Genomic DNA, 20406 nt, shown 5'->3' on the forward strand with positions numbered 1-20406 from the left:
TGCACATTAAAGGCCACACACACAAAGGCCAGGGCTTCAAAGACACACCGACCCACAGCTTTAATGAATGGCTGTGACAGAGAGTCATGATGGCCTCCTGCAACCTTGAAAGGTCCCCTCTTAAAACAGAGAAACAGTCCACCTCCCACTCAGCGGACAGACAACCTGCTCTAACTTTGATGCCTTTTGATCAGAAGGTTTGAGCTGTATATGCAGCTCTGGCAATAGGGATACTAAAGGTAGAACTGTGGACAAGGACATTGAATTAAATGACATTCACTGCATGAATTAACTCATACTCTTAATTATCAGTGGGACTTTTATTCTGGAATCATTCATTATTTTAATCAGCCAAATTACAAGATCTAATATATCAGCCGATCTGTAAGATTGGACAAGATGTAGTAAGAGGGTTGTGGAGATCACCATGGAAAATATTAGAGCTCTTGTGAAAAGGGGACGCTCATAGTGACAACCCCACAGAGAGTTATCATCCAACTCTGCACCACTGAGGAGCTTTCTCACCTGTTTAGCCTCTTTTAGCTCTATTTTCTTTGTTTTATTTGCTCCTTTACTGCATAGTTTACTCTCATTTTTCTCATCCACCCAGTTTCTGGCAACAGCAGGCAGCTGTTTTCAGCATTAAAGCTCTGACAAACCCACTGCATACTACCTACCAGGCCCCAAATGATAGACAAAGTTAGGCAGACAGACAAAAAAAATTTCTCAGGAGTTGATGGAGACCAAACAAGAGCTAAAAGGGAGACTGAAAATTAGATTTATTTTCATCATATGGCCAAAAACACGACCTAAATGAATGCTAATGTTGCTGCTGGGTGCCTTAATAGGTGAGCACTTGCTAAAATATCTCTACTTTAAATCAATGATCAAATAAAAAAGAAAATCAATGAATGCAGATTTAATTGAATATATATGCAAATGTAGCTTTGGAAAACTCCAGAAAACAGTCAGTTTTGGCTGATGGCCCTAAACTGTAACAAAAAGCATTCGTAATGGTTCCTTAATCCTGTAGGCCGCAATGGAACAAGCTGGACAAACAAAATTATATTTACTGGACCTAAGTTAATAAAGGAAGGCCTGCCATCAATGACTCAGTGCCCCCAATTTATGCAGGACAGAAACAGGAACCTCATCCCAACTGCAACCAGAGGACATTGGACACCAAGAAATATCTCCCCGTTTTTAGCCATGAATTGTTCAACATCATCGTCCTCGACATCATGCAATGAGATAATGGTATGGATGTAATGGCTTAGCTTGATTCAGGAAAAATGTGGACTCATACTTTACTTGAGTAGACTATGTTCTTCATAGGGTCCCTCACTTCAAGTGTTCAAGAGAAATCAGTGCTTGCATAACACAACAGAACACCAGGTTACACTACGTCATCAGTTTGTTACTCAGCGCCCCAGGCTGGATAGTTTTTCCCATGTAGCTCAGAAACTGACTGCTGACATTTTACCAGGAAGCATGCGTGGCCTTTGTGTAACTCGGAGGATCAAGGTTTGATTTGCCCTCAGGAAACCTGAATCACTGATGTACTCTCTATGTCACATGCAACCACTGTAGTCAGAGCAGGTACTTGAGATGACAGCGTTACAAAATGTCTTACATAAGCACCTGAACTTTTTAAAAGTGCGATTTATTTATTGGATATTTGCCTCAATATGGAAGTCTAACCATACAGCTAAAATACAAAGCAAATGAAACAAGGCATTTGAGACTCTCACCAAAAGGCAGCTCGAAGCGAGTATCCAGCAGGACTCGATGAGGTGTTGGGTTCTTGGTGCCATATATCTCATCTGCCTTCATCAGAACCTCTGCATCCAGGAAAATCCACTCACCTGAGCCCTCCTGCGATTAGATATGTATATTGACATTTATCTAGGCAGACAATTGAACCTTTTTGTGTCTATTCTTCTACCTTAACAATGCCATTATCATTATTTTCCATGGAAATACATCTCGGGTACTTGTATTAGTGTAACTGCAAAACTTTTCTTTGTGCGTATTTGTATTCAAAGAAAATTAACAATGAAGCCACAGTGTATCTGAATGTCTGTGGAGGTAATAGAAAATGCAATTGTGAAGTACTGTGTCTTGTTACTAATGAGAATCTTAGTTATGTAAGTATGGATTATGTAATTTGTGTAGGTGCATATTCCAACCTCCTCTGATTGTCGGATACTCTTTAGAGGAATCCAGGCGGTCCCCACCATGGTGTCCCAGATGAGGCCTTTGTTCCACACCTCAACAATAAGGCCGAGGTCCAGCCGGTTGATCTCACTGAGAAAGAAGGCACATAAAAAAGTGTGTCAGGTATCAAGCAATTTCAGGCTTTAATAATAAAAAGGTCTTTCCTGATAAACAGCATGGAGAATGTCAGCGGATAAAAGAGCCAAACAATAGCAACATAATGTGAGGCTTTGTTATCCAAAAAAAAAAAAAAAAAAAAAAAAAAAAAACAGAGAAAACTTTCCAGTGTTATTCAATTCCAATTCACATTCAATGAACCAGATATTTCTACATAATTACTGCCAGGCTCTACAACTGGCTGATAACAAAGGCTACTTCCTCTTTTTGTTGTGTATTAGCTGTCATAATCCATTCCAGCCTTGTTTTGTCATTCAGCATGCTTTACAAAGGGCTCAAAAACAGCTTGATGACAGCAATAAAATGGCATATAAATTTTTGAAAGGAGCCGCATGACAAGCGCATTTGCATATTCTCATCTGTGGCAGTTTGCAACTATCGACAGGCCAAACAAAAGGAAGATGAGAGAAAAGATAATCAAAGAGAACAGCTAATTGAGAGAAGTGCAGGGGAGGGCGCCGAGCATCCACGGTGTCCAGGTGCAGAGATAAAGGCTTTCTAAATCACCCGCTCACACAAAATGGCACAGAATAGATAAATCTAGCAAGGTATTAAAAGCAAACTGTTGCTAATTTTAGGATTTCATTTAGATTGTGTTGTCCAATCTTGCAGTGTTTTTTTTATTTTATGTTTGTTTATCACCCATGCCTTTTTATTAAAAGATGAATAAAATAAGGCCACTAAATGCACTTTTGTTCTCTAACTGACTGGAATGAAGTTGCAAATGCCCACCTGAAAGTAAGTTTCTCCCTGATCACTTGTTGTTTGCACATCATTTTAAAACCACTTTATGCAGTTCAGAAACACACAGAGATAAACACAAGCAAGCACAGCAGATATAGATCAAAAAACCCCATTACAAAAACACAACATTTTTACTAACTTTTTACTTTTTAAAGCCTTTTATCATAATAATGATTTTAGCCCATTATAAATGGTAGCATATCAAAAGCATACTGGTTGATTCTGAAGGTGCTGTTACATTTAAAGTTACAATTACAACCTAGTAACATTTAAAACACTCATGACTATATGAAGCTGCAGCAGCCAGTTACCTCAGCTGCCATACTGGAAACAGGGGAAAACAGGTAGCCTTTGTGCTAAGCTACGCTAACAGACTGCTGGTGTATTATTTACCATATATATATATATATATATATATATATATATATATATATATAAAAAAAAATGTGGTTTTAATCTTCTCATCTAACTCTTGCAAGAAAGCTAATACATAATACATGTATGAAATGAAATGCTGAACTGTTCCTTTAATTTGAAAACACTCTTCCTTGTTGATGCATTAAAGCACACACCATCCAAATAATCAGCTCCTGAAAACAACTATATGCATTAAATAAACTATATCACAACATTTAATCCAGATGACAAATAATAAGCAATCATGAAAAATGTAACACTATACGTAACATCTTTCAAGCATATCTAAAATCCGTTCACAGTTAGGAGATGCAGAATTCCCATTTTTGGATTTTACTTGAGCTGAGTCATCGTCTCTTAGTGTTTATTAAACACATCTGGTTGTAACAGGTGGTGCTGAGCATTTGCTGGAAACCGTGATGAATGATTATGTTTTACGTTGAATTACACCTAGCTGACACATCATTAATGGACAGTAGAAGGATGAAGGTCTGGAAAAACAAACACTGTTGCAATGAGGGAGTTTACAAAAGACAAACAATGACACACAAGCAACAACGTGCTGTCTCTCTCGTCGCCATAGATACCTTTCACAGGGAAAGTAAAATGAGGAAATTAAACCAATGAATTACACGGAGGAAATGAACAGCAGCTGTTTGGCGAGATGCTTTTGTAGAAGGAGTTGCAGAACATGAAAAACAGACACCTTTCCTGTAGTTATAAGCACAAGGTAGCTTTCAAATTAGAATAACAGGAAAGGTGATGCCATGGACGGTGTATGTGTCTGTAAAAGAAGGATGCATCATGTACGGTTCCTCATACATTAACATCTTTATTTTTAAAAATGTCGATTATTTTTTGAGGATTTGTTTATGCCTATATATGATAGGGAAAGTGGAGAGAGACAGGGAATTTGGAGAGCGGGGGAGAGACGTGCAGTAAAGGGTCCAGGAATTGGACCAGGGACCTGCTGCTCAGGGTTTATGATGTCCATACAGTATGCGCCCCAACCACCCAGCCATCGGGACACCCCATAAAGTAATAGCTTTTAAGATAAACAGCCAAGAAAGTCATGTCAAAGGTCATGAAGTGTAATACCACTTAAGAAGAAAATGTGTGTTGTCAGAGCTGAAAGATGCCCAATTTTGACAATATCGACAATACAGGACACAGAGAATAGAGTCATACCAAGTTACATAGACAGTCCAGTGTAATGTGCAAAGCTTGCAGTGAGGTGATTATTTATATTGGTTTTGTGAGGTCCTTACAGCATTTTCTTTTATCTACTATGAATTTTGAATTGATTATCATCGGTAATTAAAGTGATTAAAATTTAATTTGTTCAATAAAGATTGAAGCCTGACCCCGTGTGTCTGTGTTAAATAACTTACAACATAAAATCCTGTTCCCAGCAGGGCTGGTCCCCCCGCACAGTGATCGTTGTGCTTTTGACATTCTGCACCTTCAGTGTCACGTAGGTGTTGAACTTGTCTGAAACAAAGGAAAGAAAAATGACAGTTTAAATTATAGTGAGGTGGTAGCAATGCACTGGGAGCATATAGAGGGGTTGTATAAGGGAGAGTATTACACACAACTATTACAAAAAACATTTCAGCATTACATGAGCAGTAGAGAACACATCACTTGTACAGTGTTAAATTACAGAATATGCCGCAGTCTGAAGGGTAATTTATCAGGCACAACTGTACCAAAACACTTTCAAGGGTGTTATAAAAAAAAATGAAATTAAAATTTAAAAAGCAGGCAGCAGTTCGGATGTTCAGATATAGTAGTAATACTGACCAGGCCAGTTCTACTTTGGCTTTGAGCAGGAGAAAAATACATCAGGAGCTCTAGTGAGAGTGAAAGCAGATAAGCCCCCCCTCCTCCTCCCAACCCCAAGCAAAGCCAGGCCAGGCCAGGGCAGCAAACTGACCCTGTTAATCTCCAGTGAGAGCCAACTCCAAACAGCAGATACAACTACAGGATCCAAATGCCTGGTATATCTCTCCTGCACTGTAAATTACAGCTTCTCCTGCTCCCACTGTTTAGAATTGTCTTCCAAACATATTGCATGTAGCAGAGGAAGCAGGTCTACTGATGACGTAATGGAGTGGAAGTCTCTCCTGACCTGTTATTACTGCAGAAAAGGTCTCTGTCAGCCCTGATAACATCAAGACTAAAATTACATTTCAAAGGGTCAAAGGTGACGTGTAACTTTCCTGCTGAGACTGCGCCATCTATAAATTAAACCTAAACATGACAGCTGGCCATTTTTGTAGTAAATTATCACTTCAGGAACTGGACATGGATTCAGATGCCTATTTGTCGGGCTGTGTAGACAACTTTCACACCCAGAGATCTCCATCAGCCTCCTCTCAGCCTGTAGTGCCACACAGCCGAGTCACAACAACCATCTGCACCAGCTGTCAACGCCTGTAGGGGTGAGGGGGTGGAAGGGGATTAGACAGCCCGTAACACAACCACCACCGCTCTTCATTTCCTGCAGCAGGGCGAAGGAGTGACCACCCCGTGCCTGCTGACGTGCACAGTTTAGCTATGGTACTGTAGTTATCAGCCCTACAGCACCGGTGGTCCTCCCTGCAACTAGCGGCATAAATCTGACACCTGCCTGGTCACAGCAGCAGCTATAGATCTTGAGAATAGGTTGTATGGCTATGGTGGGCAATGTGGATAAAATCTATCACATTATATTAAGGGTGTGCGATATGACCTAAAATTTATATCACAGTATTTTTTGTTGTTTTTCAAGGTGACGGTGAAAATTAAAAGGTGTACTCCACTCAACCTACCACTCCTTTGCTACCTCTGTTCACTCTATAAAAGAGATCTTAAAGGAGCTATTGGTAAGTTTTGATATTGCTACATGACAAGCATTAGCATTAGCAGGTGTTTACTTAGCTGTCTTGGCAAGAGCTTCAGTCATCATGGCGTTTACAAGACAAGAGGTTATAATATCCTCTGAGAGGCGCTACTTCTTCTGGGCAGCCTGGATGCTATAGTGACTCTGTATCAGAAAGTGACCAGCTGACCAGGCTGGAGCTAGCTGGTTAGCATGCTAACTTCAGTACAAGAAAAGACGTGACAGAAATAAAGGCAAAACAAGAGGGTTGCCTTCCACCGTTGGAGACAGCTAGTGGCGAATAAAGAGCAAACAGTTGTAAATGCTAACACTGGCTAAGTAGCAATAGCAAAACTACCGTAATGTGTTTACTGCCTCAAAATAGGAATGGAAATGAGGTATATGCCCTGCCTACATGTGTTTAGGGAGGAAGAGCCTGCACCATAATGTAAGTTAATTAGAAAATGTAATTGGATTCACTCTCACAGTTGGTAGTAACAGCCATGCACACATTTACTCTTCTTTTATTATTTCAGAGTTTTTTCAACTCTGAAATAACAGTGTCACATCATTTGTGAACTGACATACCTCAAATATACCGAACAAACCGAGAGTTACATTATACTTAAAATAATCTTTAAAGAAACTGAAAGCTGACATAACCTTTTACATGTTAACCCGCATGAAAAAAGTTACTTAAAATGACTCCTGAACACAGCAGAGGGAGACCAAATCCTGGTCTCTAGATTACACAATATGAAAAACTTGAGAGTTGAAAAATAATAGTAATTGTCCTACGCACTCCATTAGAATTTATGCAGACATTGCAAAATGTGATTGTATGCTGCACTGCAAACACAATTAGTAATTCAGTTACGAATAAAATAAAGTGTAAGGGCATCACTTCTTTTACAATAACAAACTGCTGAACTAAACTGTTTTGACAGTCCTCTTGGAAAAACTATAGCACTGGTGCCCACGTGGAAAAATGAGCTGCCAGGAGGAGGAGATCAATTTAATTGTATCCTCTTTGGGAGAGATAACCATAGGAGATAACTGATCCTCTTGATATAATTCAATACAATTAAAAAAATCTACAGCCTCCAAAATCACCATGAAGTTAAGGTTTTAACAGAACCTTTAGTTTTAGTCTTCATTTGTTGCCCTCCTATATAAGACTGCATTGGTTTTAGCAAGGTCTACATAAAATTTTGTTGTCAGTAAGGCCTATAAATGATTTTTTTTTTTTTTTTTTTTTCTTCAAATATCAGTCACAGTATTGCAGAGGTTTCTACTGGTAAATGGATCCATTTGAAACCTATTTGCATACATCATAATCTACCATGGCACCATCATTACTCAAAACATTACAATGAGTAAAATCACCAGGGGTGCAACATTATTAATTAATTTGCCAGTTTCCATAGGTCAAATCCTTTCATTGATTGAAAAAGACAAACAACGGAATAAAACTGCTTTCAAATACCCATGTTATATATAAGAAAATAATAATAATAATAATAATAATAATAATAATAATAACAATAATAATAATAATAATATGCATTATGATTTTAGGATTACAATACACAAATTATGCTAGTATTAATACCCTGTCTTGACACGGCACTGTCATACCCAAGACTCTACAGGGCAAGGAGTGTTGGCTCATGCATTCACACACACAGAGCCCACTTTTTGCTGTATGGGAAATAAAAGCAAAGCATCAGCTGTTGCTTTGTAGACTGATCACCTGACTGCTCTAAACAAAGATTTTCCTGGTTACTGCAGCAACATATTGAAACATTTACTCTGCACATAGCCTCTAACACGGCAGCCAGATAAGTAAACACAACTCTTGACACAATGAGACAGTAAACAGTTGACACAGGTGGATTTTTACAACATTCCACTGGCACACAACGTAAATAAACATTAGGATTAAATGAGGCCGCAAAACAAAAAACACCCAGTGATCTGAAAGCATCATCCATCCTACAAGTACCATGAGTGACAAGACACAGACCTAATTAGTGTCTCTAGAGAACATTAGCGACAAAACACAGGTATTATTATAAAGGAGCCTGGGGGATGCTCAAGCTTTCCCCTAATTAGATAGTCCATGCTTTGTGCCACACTTGGGTCGCCTCCCATGAATAGAATAGATGAGATAAGGGAAGAGGATGTTGGATTAGATAAGAGCCACTTAGTGGTTGTGGGCCTTGTACAGCAGGCGCTGTCCACTATACGGCTGATACAATCTGCACTGTTGAGGAGGAAGCAGCAATAACTGCCTGGAAAAACACAAATTATGTGCAGGCCAATACCAGCACCAGTGTTTGAGAATAATCGAAATAGAATGATACTGGCCGATTTCTTTTTTAAAACATAAGATACACATAACATTTACACTAAAGCTAGATTAAACCAGCCAGGCTGATATATATATATAGAGAGAGAGAGGCCAATATTATCTTATATATTAGTGTATATATCTACCAAGGAATTGGTCCATGAGTAATATATACCACAAGGAATTGCAGTACAGAAATGCAGTTATCAGTCATGCTTTAACTGATAAAATAGAATAAAATAATTTTTTAAACAGGAAACTTCACTTAAAATTAAGTCATTACAAAATAATAACTTATAAATGTATTTGAGTTAAATTAAGCAACCTATAAAACTGCCTAATGTCCTAGCCCAGCAACTTCTTTTCATTTTTGCCAAAAACTATATACAGTACAGTATGTACTCATACATCTATGATAAGACAACAGCAACTGATAATATCATCCCTGCCTGTATATTGGTCAAGCAGCACACTCGAACATGCAATATATGTAAATCCACAGGAAATAAGTTTGTACGTAATCTGAAGTGAAACTGTAAAATCTTAGACACTTCAACTTTAATTTTGTAGGATCTTCCCCTACGCACGGAGAACTGGTCCTAACAAGTTATAAGTCTTAACAACACACGATGTGTACACATACTCACGCACTCTCTCTCCATTATGCACACACACATACACACACAGTGACAAAGTGAAAGCACACCAAGTACACCTGTCAGTGGGGGAATCAGATGAAGTGGATTGTGGGAACATGCAGTCATCTTGTCCTTTCAGTGTTTTAAGGCAGTACTCACTGTCCCTGCCTGTGAACCACCCGCTCACCCTGAGCCCCTGGTGTCTTCATCCATTATTGATTGATGATGAGTTTTTCAATGAATTAGTCAGGGAAACGCAGGCAGTTGGAAAGCTGACATTTTAAATTCAGACCACTCATCAATGTTGCATGCATCAGGAGACATAAATCTATTGGAGGACTTTTTCACCATCGATGGGACCACCTCATGAGAAGTCTCTACCTGTGCAGTTCTAGGCTGAATATCATGTGACTTGGATGTGTATACTGAGCATCTTAGCATAGTACTTAAAATCAAAATACTTAAAAATACAACAATTTGTGTACAGGCGTACATGCAGAGACTCAACACACACACACACACACACACACACACACACACACACACACACACACACACACACACACACACACACACACACACACACACAAATCCGGGAACACACAGCCCTTATCAAGCCCCAGTTTCCTGTGGCAATCAGTGGAAAGTAAGACAGCTGGCCACTGGCCCATCCAAGGTCACCCTCAGTTCTCCATGATCGGTGTTCTCCAGAAACAACTTCATGCACGGCCTCCAGAGTAAGGCCTACCAGCTACCCATCTGAAGGTGTGGTGAAAGCACAGCGCAAACACACATCCCAGACCAGCCTTATGTAAACTTTGAGGGTTCTTCCAAGAAGTCACACGTCTTCCTTTGCAGAGCAAGTTAGGGTTATCACGAGGATTAATAAAAAGCCATGACATGTTAACTACTTCATTCCCTAAACCTGAATAAACAGACAAAGGGCCTGGTACTTCCAAGAGTTCCCACAAGAATAGGAAGTACATAAGTGGCATAAAGGCCAAAAAATAACATAATATGCAGGAAATCTGATCTCAACATGTCTTTCCTATCAGTAAACAGAAGATTTACTGCTGATCTACACAATAGAATGTGCAGCTTTGATGCACATATTGCTCGTATTTGCAGCATAATAAGGCAGTGAGCTGTGAGACTGTATGTAGGAACATGAACAACTGGAGAGTAACAGGGTTATGTATAATTAAGTCTAAAGTCTAAAAAAAAATCTATGAAAAAAAAGTATTCCAAAATCATGCTCTCGTCAAACAAAAGAGAAACAGGAATTGATGATTACTGTATCATTATTTGATCCTATATTTCCTTCCCTCATTTAGCTCCCTCTGAGTTAGTTAAGCTGACCAGGTGTTCTGAGCTGATTTAGCACAATGCTTTATGTTTTGAAGAGGAGATTTTTGCACGATGACAGATTCTTGAAAGATTACGCAAGTTGCGACTAATAAGGCTACAATATCACCCTCACAGCATTTTCTCTTTTTCAAGTTTTTTTGGGCCTTTATCATAGCTGCAGTGAGAGAGAGCGAGAGGAAAGTTGGGGAGAGAGAGGGTATGACACGGAACAAATGACCTCGGGTCAGACTCGAACCAGAGCCTCTTCACTTAACCATGTGAGCCACTGGGGCGCCCCAATGAATCTCACAGTATTAATAAGAACATTTTTTTCTCATTTGTCTAGAGATGATATCATTTACAGTATCAACATCACCTTTGGTGTTCAAATCTCTTGCAGGATTGTGTCTGACAAATCCCTCTTGGCCCTGTAGCACAGAAAAGTGACTGAAGTTTAAATTTCGCCTCAGGGTGACAACAGGCTTAACTGAATTATCCATGATGTTTGCTCTGGGGCAGGTGCCACATGTGGAGTGGCCCAGAGGAAGAGAGGATGGAACACAGCCAGCATACACTCACAACTTAAAACCAATATCTCAGTGCAGCAGAGCTGCTTGTGACACTATGCAGACGCCTCACAAAATCATTACGTTCCCCCAAACATGAAGGGGGAGGGACTAAGAATAACACACACTAAACAAATGTAGATGTACCTGCTGGATAATTGACTTCACAGAGGTCAGTCAGGGACTGAGAATGAGAGTACAAAGTCACCGGCTGACTGTCAGTCTGTCATCAGTGCTGATGCCTGCCTTTGACAGGAACGTCACAGGGCTTAAAGGTAGGCGTGAGGCTGAACACTACAGGGATTTGCTTAGGTGGAGAGCGCGGGGATGGGATTTGGACTTAGCAGCCACCGATCTGAGTTCACCTGTGCACGGCTTGGTGTGGAAGGACCCAGGATTACATAATGCAAGATCAAACCTAGCTTTCAGTGACTTGCCAGAATCTGAGTGATTAACCTACATGAGAAGATGAGTGTGTGTGTGTGTGTGTGTGTGTGTGTGTGTGTGTGTGTGTGTGTGTGTGTGTGTGTGGCATATTTCCAAAAACAACTGCAAATAGAAAATTAGCATTAAGTTGTTTGGGATTTTCCCACAGCTTCACACTGGGTGAGGTTGTTGTAGATTATGTCATTCATATGTTGAAAAGAAAGGGTTTAAAATGTGAAACATCTGGAGTGTATGATCAGACTGAACAAACACAGGTGAAGTTCATGAAATGTAAAAGAGTTCTGACTACACAGGTACTCACCTGGAGGTCCTTGGAGCTTGGCTTTCTTCACTGTGAAAACAAAAAGCAACCATTAGCATTTGTTGTTATTCTTGGGGAGGAAAACAAGTCAGAAACGCAAACATGTCCAGACATGAGTAATGAAAAATGGACAGGATCTCATATTACTGAAGCCTGACAAATTCATTGATATGCAGAGAAGTGAGCCATGAACAGATGACTCGTGACATCTGAACAACAGCGGCCTGCAACAGCAACAATACTTGCTCGATTAAAATAGATGAGCTGTTTGTTTTGGTGGGCAGCTTTGGGTCAAAATGTTATTAGAAGACAAAAAAAAAACAAAAAAAACACAGATGTTTTTGCTGAATTCATGCGTCACCATGGCTCACTGGGTAAATAAAAAACACACATTATCAAACGAATTACGTAATTTCCATTTTTTTTCCTGTTCCATAACAACTACAGCTGAGGAACTAATCCTTATGTGATCTCCTGCTACACAATCCATTCTTTAACAAATGCTTCGAACAATAATAAACTTTGCTAGAGCATATATATATATATATAAGTTAATAGTTATACACATGACTGCTCAGGGGTGTTCAAAATACTTATGAAAAACATAATCTGTATATTGGAACATCTGTGATTGAGAAAAAATAAAATAAAATAATACAAGTGGAGAATAACTGACTGACGGACACCTACGTTTTGTCAGAGCTGACAGATACATTTTCTTCCAGAATACCAACTTTAATATAATCAAGAAGCATAAGCCTGGACAGCTGTATCACAAAACACAACAGCTGTGAAACAAACCCACAAAAAACAATGGCAAAAGTGGACCGGGGCAGATGGGTATTAAAATACCCCCCCCCCCCCCAAAAAAAAGCAAAATGTCTGGCAACAGCAGCCATTTCCTAAAACCTCAAAGCAATTATTTAAGGGTGGGTGGGTGGGGGGGGCATGCTGGTGTATTTTGGTTTATTTTTAGACCCACCATCTTTAGCCCCGCGATGCATCTATACAATAACGTTTATAGGATTGTGAAGCGCTTTGGAGGGGATTAATTGTGATTGCTGTGGCAGAGTTATGTGCTCAGGCATGTAACCCACTAAACCTCTGGAGCCTCTGATGGCAGATGGGTAGGGCGGGATGATGGAGGCACAAATGACACTTTCATATTTTCATGCAGCATCCCCCGTCCTGTCTCTGCGCACATTAAAACAACTATGTGGGAGTGGCACATATTTATTTGTTTTCCCTTTAGAGTGAAAAATGCAGTTCCATGCACTGCATGTTACAATTTTAGCTACAAACCAACATCAAATTTAAGGTACTCAGAAAACCCAAAGAGATTTTTCCAGTGTTGTGTTTTAGGATAACAATGGGGGAAATGGGAACTTTGTTATCACTAGGAGGATAACAAACTTCACTCGTCATCAAAGTGCTTCCTGTTCTCAGTGCGAAGTGGAAAGGGAGCAGTGGAAATGTGGAGAGAAACCAGAAATGTGTTGTTTTTTTTTTTTTTTTTGGCTTTCCATTAAGCCTTTCCAGCCATGGGCCTATCTCTTTGTCAGTGGCGTAAATGAGCTGGCACAGTGGCCTTATGTCCTAATTTACATGATGTTATTTAGGGCTGTGACACACAGAGCACAGGGCAATAAACCAGGGGGCCATTATTGTGGAAACTGATGCTTATCATTCTCTGTCCTGGGCCCTCCATGGCTTTAGAGGCCATTTAGCTCTGGCAGGGCTGGATGCAGAATCAACCAACTGGTGTTCCCTTTTTTCCCCCAGTGTGCTTACTTTCTTCTCAACATGCCTGCAACTCAGTTCATGGCTTACTGGTACACTTACTAAGACAACAGACAAGAGGCTTTGTTAATAATTGTTATTAATAACGTGTGCTTTTTCTACTATGATAAGTCTAAATGTCTGCAAGGTTAACTGGATCAGACATACTGTGGAGTCACTTAAATAATAACATACAATCCACCTGCAGGCCAGAATATATAAAGAAACCTTACACAGTATCATAAAAAGGTCTACTGTGATTGTTAGAATGCTGACAGTGCAAAATTCCTCATAACTGTTTATTCCTTTGTTGTTAGGTTGCACTGCGCAAAATAGCCCAGAATCCGGAGATGTCTTTGCTCTGATATTTCAAACTATGACCCATATATAAAGAAATCTGGACTGAACACACTCCGATCACAGCACTGTAAGATGTCAATACTAATAAGAATTACTTCTTTGTAAAGCTTTTCAAAAGGGACGCACACCATGATCAAAATAGTTGCCAATGATTTTTCTGCAGCTTGAGTAATTGATTCACCAGCTACTTGTTGGATTAATAATCATGTGGTACCAATTTGATACAATAAATTACAACACAGATAGACAGATTGTCCAGGCTGGATTGTTAAGCTCAAAAGTTACTATAATGAATTCACCTGTATTCATGTTGTTAAAAGCAACGTGCAAATGAGGTGCGCTCATCTTTTTTTTTTTTGCATAAAACATGCCCTGTTCAAAATGCTGACACGACTAAAAGCTAGTGATCAAACGATAGAGCCCTTTGCAAAAAGTGAATGGAAATGAAGTGTGAATATTAAAAGAAATCAGGAGGTCAGGAGGAAAGCAGGAGAGTAGGAACAGGAAGTGACACCCAAAGCTGCTACTGCTGCAGGCAGTGGTGCACTTCCGGTTTGTGCTGGCTGTTGGATTTGATCAGGTGGAGCCAGAGAGAGAGAGAGAGAGAGAGAGAGAGAGAGAGAGAGAGAGAGAGAGAGAGAGAGAGAGAGAGAGAGAGAGAGAGAGAGAGAGAGAGAGAGAGAGAGAGAGAGCAACAGATGGTCAGGGGATTACTGCCACAATCTCTAAGCGCTCTCTCTGTCCACTCTGCCTCTTCCTCTCATAATTCCACTACTCTGCCGCCCGCTACACTCAACCACTCTGCCTGCATTTCTACAATTTTTTGTCCCGCGCGGCCTCCATTTCTCATCCTAAGTCAAAAAATGATTTTCTTGTAATACCTCCTCAGCCTACTCGTGCCGCTGCAGAGCCAACACCAACCAAGCAGGCTCCAGACAAATGGTGTCAGTGCAGTTGTGCCACGTTTTCGATTGAGTAAAAGTTAAACAAATTTGACCACGTGTCAACAGAAGAGTCAGCACACAAAAGGCGCGATGATGCATGAAACAAGGTCAACATGCTGTAGCGTCACTGTTCAGCTGGCAGTAAAACCGCGGTACCAATGTCGGAGGTGTGAAGTCTCTTCACCTGCACCAAACAATTACATGTGATGCAGCTTCTCACTGATAATTAGTGCTGAAACAATGAGTTGATTAATTGGTTGATCAACGGAAAGTTAATCCAGGACAAAAAGACACAACAAGACAAAGTCTGCTTCTGCTTCTCAGGTATTTTCTGCTTTCCTGCTTTAGTCTGATAACATCAGCCAAATACATTAGTCACTTGGCAAACATTTATATAATGTTACACAAATCTAACTCCCATTTACAAAATGTAATTGCTTTAATTGCTGTCCTGCATACGTCAGCACCCTCCAGCACAGTTGGGTTATTCTCTGCCTCTTCATATTGCAACAACAACCTCCAGGACACTGGTCAGTCTGAGCAGATTATAGTCTGTCAGCTTCCCTCCCTTTAAAGCACTGCACACTGGCTGATGGACAGCAAAGGAGATACTGCCATCAACCCTGTCCACAACCACTTCCCTCATAAACTTGCAGGAAACCATATGAGTCTATTAAGACCAAGCCCAACCATTCCCACAACAGCTTCCTCCTGGTAGTTTGTATTAGCTCTTCCGGAGTCAGGAAAACCAAAGAAACCAAACAAGATCTGTTTGTACCAAGCAGTGACTACCATTCTCTTGTCCTGTCGCTACAGTCATCACGTGTCTGAAACAGTATCTTTACGCTTCCAGAACTTTCAGCATCCTGAGATCCATGTGAGCCATGTGTCCACTCAGCCCTGCCCTGATCCACAGCAGGAGTCTCCCCCCAAATGTCCACTTGTAAGGGCAACCACTTAGCTGTTGTGTAAAGACATCGCCATGGAGATGAAGCTTCTCGACTAGCAATCAATAAGCAACATTGCCAAGCTGTGCTATCAGGGGATGAGTCACAACATCCGCTAATCACACAACCCCGGCACAAGGACCCTTTTCTCTTTTATCTATGGGCTGCATAACTCCTAGCAGTTTCCATTTACCATAACGCTAATCAATAAATGGACAGTGTGTGAGCTGGATAGTGGACTCTTGACTGCCAGAGCCATTGGGATGAACTTTCTGGATTCAGTGAGACAAAAATGACTTGCCTCGTTGCAAGATTTTCCCTGCCCGGAACTTTTCTCGTCCCCAGCTAGGATTTTAGAGAAAAATACCTTGATTTTTGTTTTTTTTGTTTTTGTTTTTTTATTTTAGAAAGAGACGACAGGTTTAAACTAATTTTCTTCCATTTAATGCGTCCAAAAGTTGTTCTGCTTCCCGCTGCCAAGAAGACGCTCATCACCGGTTTCTTTTTGTGATGTGATGATAGTGATGACGTGATGATCTGGAATTGTTTAAAAATCTAAATTTAACAGTATATCTGGAGTGATTTTTGTGCCACGTGTGGATGGGCTGATGTACAGTCAGGCCTCATATAACTTTCATCTATAAACCAAGGTTTCCCATTAGGTCTGATAGTGGGGGCATCACGCCTATAGCTTCATATAAAGAGCACCTCCTTTACGGTCACAAAAAATGTGTTATATTTTTACAAAATATAACATTAGTCATATAAAGTTTCAGGAGCAGTGGCAATACACCACTAAATGTAAACTTTAAAGCAGCAATGATAAGCCGATTAAAAAATTTGGCAAATTGACTAGTCAAACACCTGTTTTTTTTTAATAATAGATTAGTTTTTTTTTTCTCCAATTTTCTGATAGTTAAGCTACCTGGCCACCTGTAACCAGAAAGCTTATCAATTAAACCTAGCTTCAAGCAGTGTAAGGGCTGGTTAGGTTTTGCAGGCCTAGACACAACTACTGCCAAATGTTTGCTGCACAAAGCAACCTGAACATTCAGAAATCAGAAACACAGGCAGAAGGACTATATAGACACAGACACACAACCCAGAGGCAACATGACTGAGCAGAATACCTCTAGGATACTAAGGTTCCTGCTCTGTCTATGCGAAACGCAAAGATGAGGGACGTGACAGTCACTCCTCAGCAGTGACTCTGATAATATTTGGAAAGGTATTAAAGAGACTTAAAGATCATGACAGAAGGCGTTTACTTGATTGTGTAATCAGGTACGGGTGGAGGGATCTGAAGGATATTTGAACAGAATTTGGTGTATCTGTGATGACGCAGGATGCCTGAAATCGTCACTTTTTTTCCATCAAGAAATTTACTTAACTTTGAAAGAGAGGTTGGGGCAAAAAAACCTTCTGTATTTCAGTCATATATGCCAGGCAGAATAAAATACATCTTGGTGCTTTTGACATTCAGGTAACAATAATCAGACACAACCGGATACATCAGTCCAAGACTGTGTTTAGTGCTGCATGTAAATCCTGTCTGCCAGAAACTGCAGTGTTCAGAAACTTTCAGGATACTTAGGAAGGGCATCGTCTAATCTGGACACAATCTGCAGCTTATGTTCATCTGGTGGTTACTGCCTGCAGGTAAGATTATACTAGCGACAATAATATAGTAGAGAGCAAGAAAACATGCAATGTCTCAAACAACTAGGCAACAAAAAAAGTTGTGAACTCTTTAGTTGCAGTTTCAACTTGAAATCCACTTTGATCCAAACTCCTCTGACCAACAAAAGTTGAAAGTTCACTTTCTGACCCAAGTGCTTGATGATATTTCACGCATCATTTCTGTAAAGGACTCCATCAATTTGACAGATGGTAATCAAGCTACCAGTGGTAAGTGGGCAATAGAACAGAGATGGGACTTACAGGTATGACTGTTATCATGTTACAGTACTGGACTTTCTTGGATAAATGAGCACACGCCTTATTCATTTAAAATAATGCCTGAAATCTTATGTCTTTGAAAGAGTATTTTAATCTTGAAAGTGCTACAATATTTTCATGTGTGTGTTTTTTAATCTATCAGGGAGAACACAACTGGAGGGATATGTGCTTCCCATACTTCACATAACTGCACAAAAAAATTCCTCTCGTTATCCTATTTCTTGCTCAATTTTCAGTATCACGTACCAAAGAATCGATCATCATCTTGTGCCCAAATTTTTTTTTTTACCCAAGTCTTTCGGTCTTACCAAGACATGCCTGAAGCTCTGTTCTGAGCTTGAATCATGTTTTTTTCTCTTTTCCCTCCTGGCAGCATTGGACCAAATTGCTGGACATTGGTCTTGTGGTCACAGAATTGGGTATTGCGTAATGTGCTTTGCTGCTTTAAAGGATGCTAGAGCAGAGAGGGATTCTTCAACATTGTGTGTGTGTGTGAGTGTGTGTTAAATCAGTCTCATGTTGAAGTATAGTTTTAGCCTTTAAATGTGTCCGTGACTGTAACCTTGGTTTGGAAGGTGCTGTAGTCCTTTAAATTCTACTATTATATCGTTGTTATCATTTGGGCCCCTAAAAGATTTACATTTGTGTCATTTTATTTTTATCTTATTTACATTTCTAGAAGAGAGAATACACAAGTTGTCCATATACAAATAACAAAAATAAACATATTATTCCAAAGTGGACATCTGTATGATAAAAAGATCTACCTATACGCCAACAATGTTGGAAAGATAACCGAGAGGGGATAGCAAAAGCCTCAAAGGAAGACATCAACTTAATTTAACAGCCAGGATCCCAAATAACCTTAAGATGGTCCCAAGAGGGGCCCAGCACCTGTATCATGGTACTGAGAGTAGGCCTACTCTACAAGTGGTTTGGTTAATAATCCAAATCCAAATTATCTAACAAAACAAACATCCCTTTTTACATATTATAGATTGATTATCTATCTTTTTCAATCTAATTTTGAACTCGGATCCCCCTAAAGTGACTTTAAATTATGCCCATGGTTAATATTTGTTCATATTTTTGTGATATCTCAAAGTCAATACAAACCAGCAGATGGTGGCTCTGTTAGGCTAAAACAGCTGGTGTGATGTCGGTGCATCACACCAATATCCTAGTTAGGGAAACAAACTAATGTGGGCGTATGTCTCTTGTTTTTCACTATCCTTATGAACAGTGTGGGTTGTTAAAAACGTAAAATCAGGACAGATGTACTGGTTGGCTACTTTTCTATTCTTGTCCCTGCCTGAGGAGGAGGGGGTGCCCGCTGCTGGAAAACTCGTTCTGTAAGATTTCATTGGCATTATCAGGTTGAATCCCACAAACTGAAGTTTGATGTGTAAAATTATCGCTTAATGTCGTTTAAAACCTCGTAAAGACATTTTTTTTAAAAAGCGGAAAACTTACCTCTGACACACAGTAACGACATGGCAAAGCGCTTCCAGCAATAGTTTCACACAGTTTGTAAAGCAGGCTCTCAGCGGAGATTTACTCCGTCCGGTTACATGATAACGTCCGATAAATGACTTTAGTCAAACGCTGATAAGCTCCTCGTCGGTGTTTACAGGTGGTTTTCTGATGCTGGACTCGGGCACACAGCGGCAGCCCCCCGCCGCGGCCGCGCCATTATTATAACTCTCATCACAGGTTTCCAGACTGACCGACAACCTGAGGGCAGCGACACAGGGGACAGGCGGGGGCGAGCCACCTGTCACTGACGTTTGATGTGTCCAATTAAAATGCAGTACTGCGCTGAAGGGCGGGCCTTCTTGAACCAATCTGACCAATCGCTGAGAGGGACAGGTTGGCGGAGGAAACAGGTGACGCAGACAGATCGTAGTTAGACTAAACACCCAATAACTTTTTGTTTGAGTGGAATTTGGAGTTGTTTCGTGTTTTTGTTTTTTTTTTTTAATAAATGTTATTTTTGCTATTTTTATTTTACTTGTGGCTTTATAATTAGTCTCCTATATTAAAATGTAAACATGTGCTTTTTCAGCCAAAATCCTATTATGTCCTCCTACTATGTAAATGGTGACTAATGTACAATTTTATTGCTTTTGATTATTCATGTTTGATCTGCAACAGATCTGCAACAGGCTACTAGATCACTGATTTCTTAGTTTCTCAGTTCTTTATTTATTCATTTTTTTCCTCAGTTTATAGTTATTTTAAATAGTTTATTGTTATTTTAATTAGGATGACACACAATTGTCCTCTGAACAGCCATGACATTAACCAAGGGCCCTTAAACAACAGTAAGGTTAGAGGTACAGTGTTT

General features: G+C 39.9%; 1 protein-coding gene across 2 annotated transcripts in view; it reads right to left on the bottom strand.

Annotated features, from left to right (window-relative positions):
- Positions 1 to 19977, bottom strand: part of LOC139611106 (protein unc-13 homolog B-like) — a 67489-nt gene extending 47512 nt beyond the window's left edge. The window contains exons 1-5 of one of the 2 annotated variants that reach the window (XM_071465437.1): positions 19533 to 19977; positions 12071 to 12100; positions 4947 to 5046; positions 2190 to 2307; positions 1752 to 1875 (exon numbers count right to left, since the gene is read on the bottom strand). In XM_071465437.1, coding sequence (XP_071321538.1) covers positions 1752 to 1875; positions 2190 to 2307; positions 4947 to 5046; positions 12071 to 12100; positions 19533 to 19554 — 394 coding nt within the window. In that variant the 5' untranslated portion in view covers positions 19555 to 19977. The remainder of the gene's footprint in view (positions 1 to 1751; positions 1876 to 2189; positions 2308 to 4946; positions 5047 to 12070; positions 12101 to 19532) is intronic. The other variant, XM_071465438.1, reaches the window with a different exon arrangement.
- Positions 19978 to 20406: the final 429 nt, after the last annotated feature.

The sequence above is a fragment of the Trachinotus anak genome, unplaced genomic scaffold (assembly GCF_046630095.1).
Source record: "Trachinotus anak isolate AG129_WGS33_773 ecotype Australia unplaced genomic scaffold, CSIRO_AGI_Tana_v1 ptg000028l, whole genome shotgun sequence".
Classification (NCBI taxonomy): domain Eukaryota; kingdom Metazoa; phylum Chordata; class Actinopteri; order Carangiformes; family Carangidae; genus Trachinotus; species Trachinotus anak.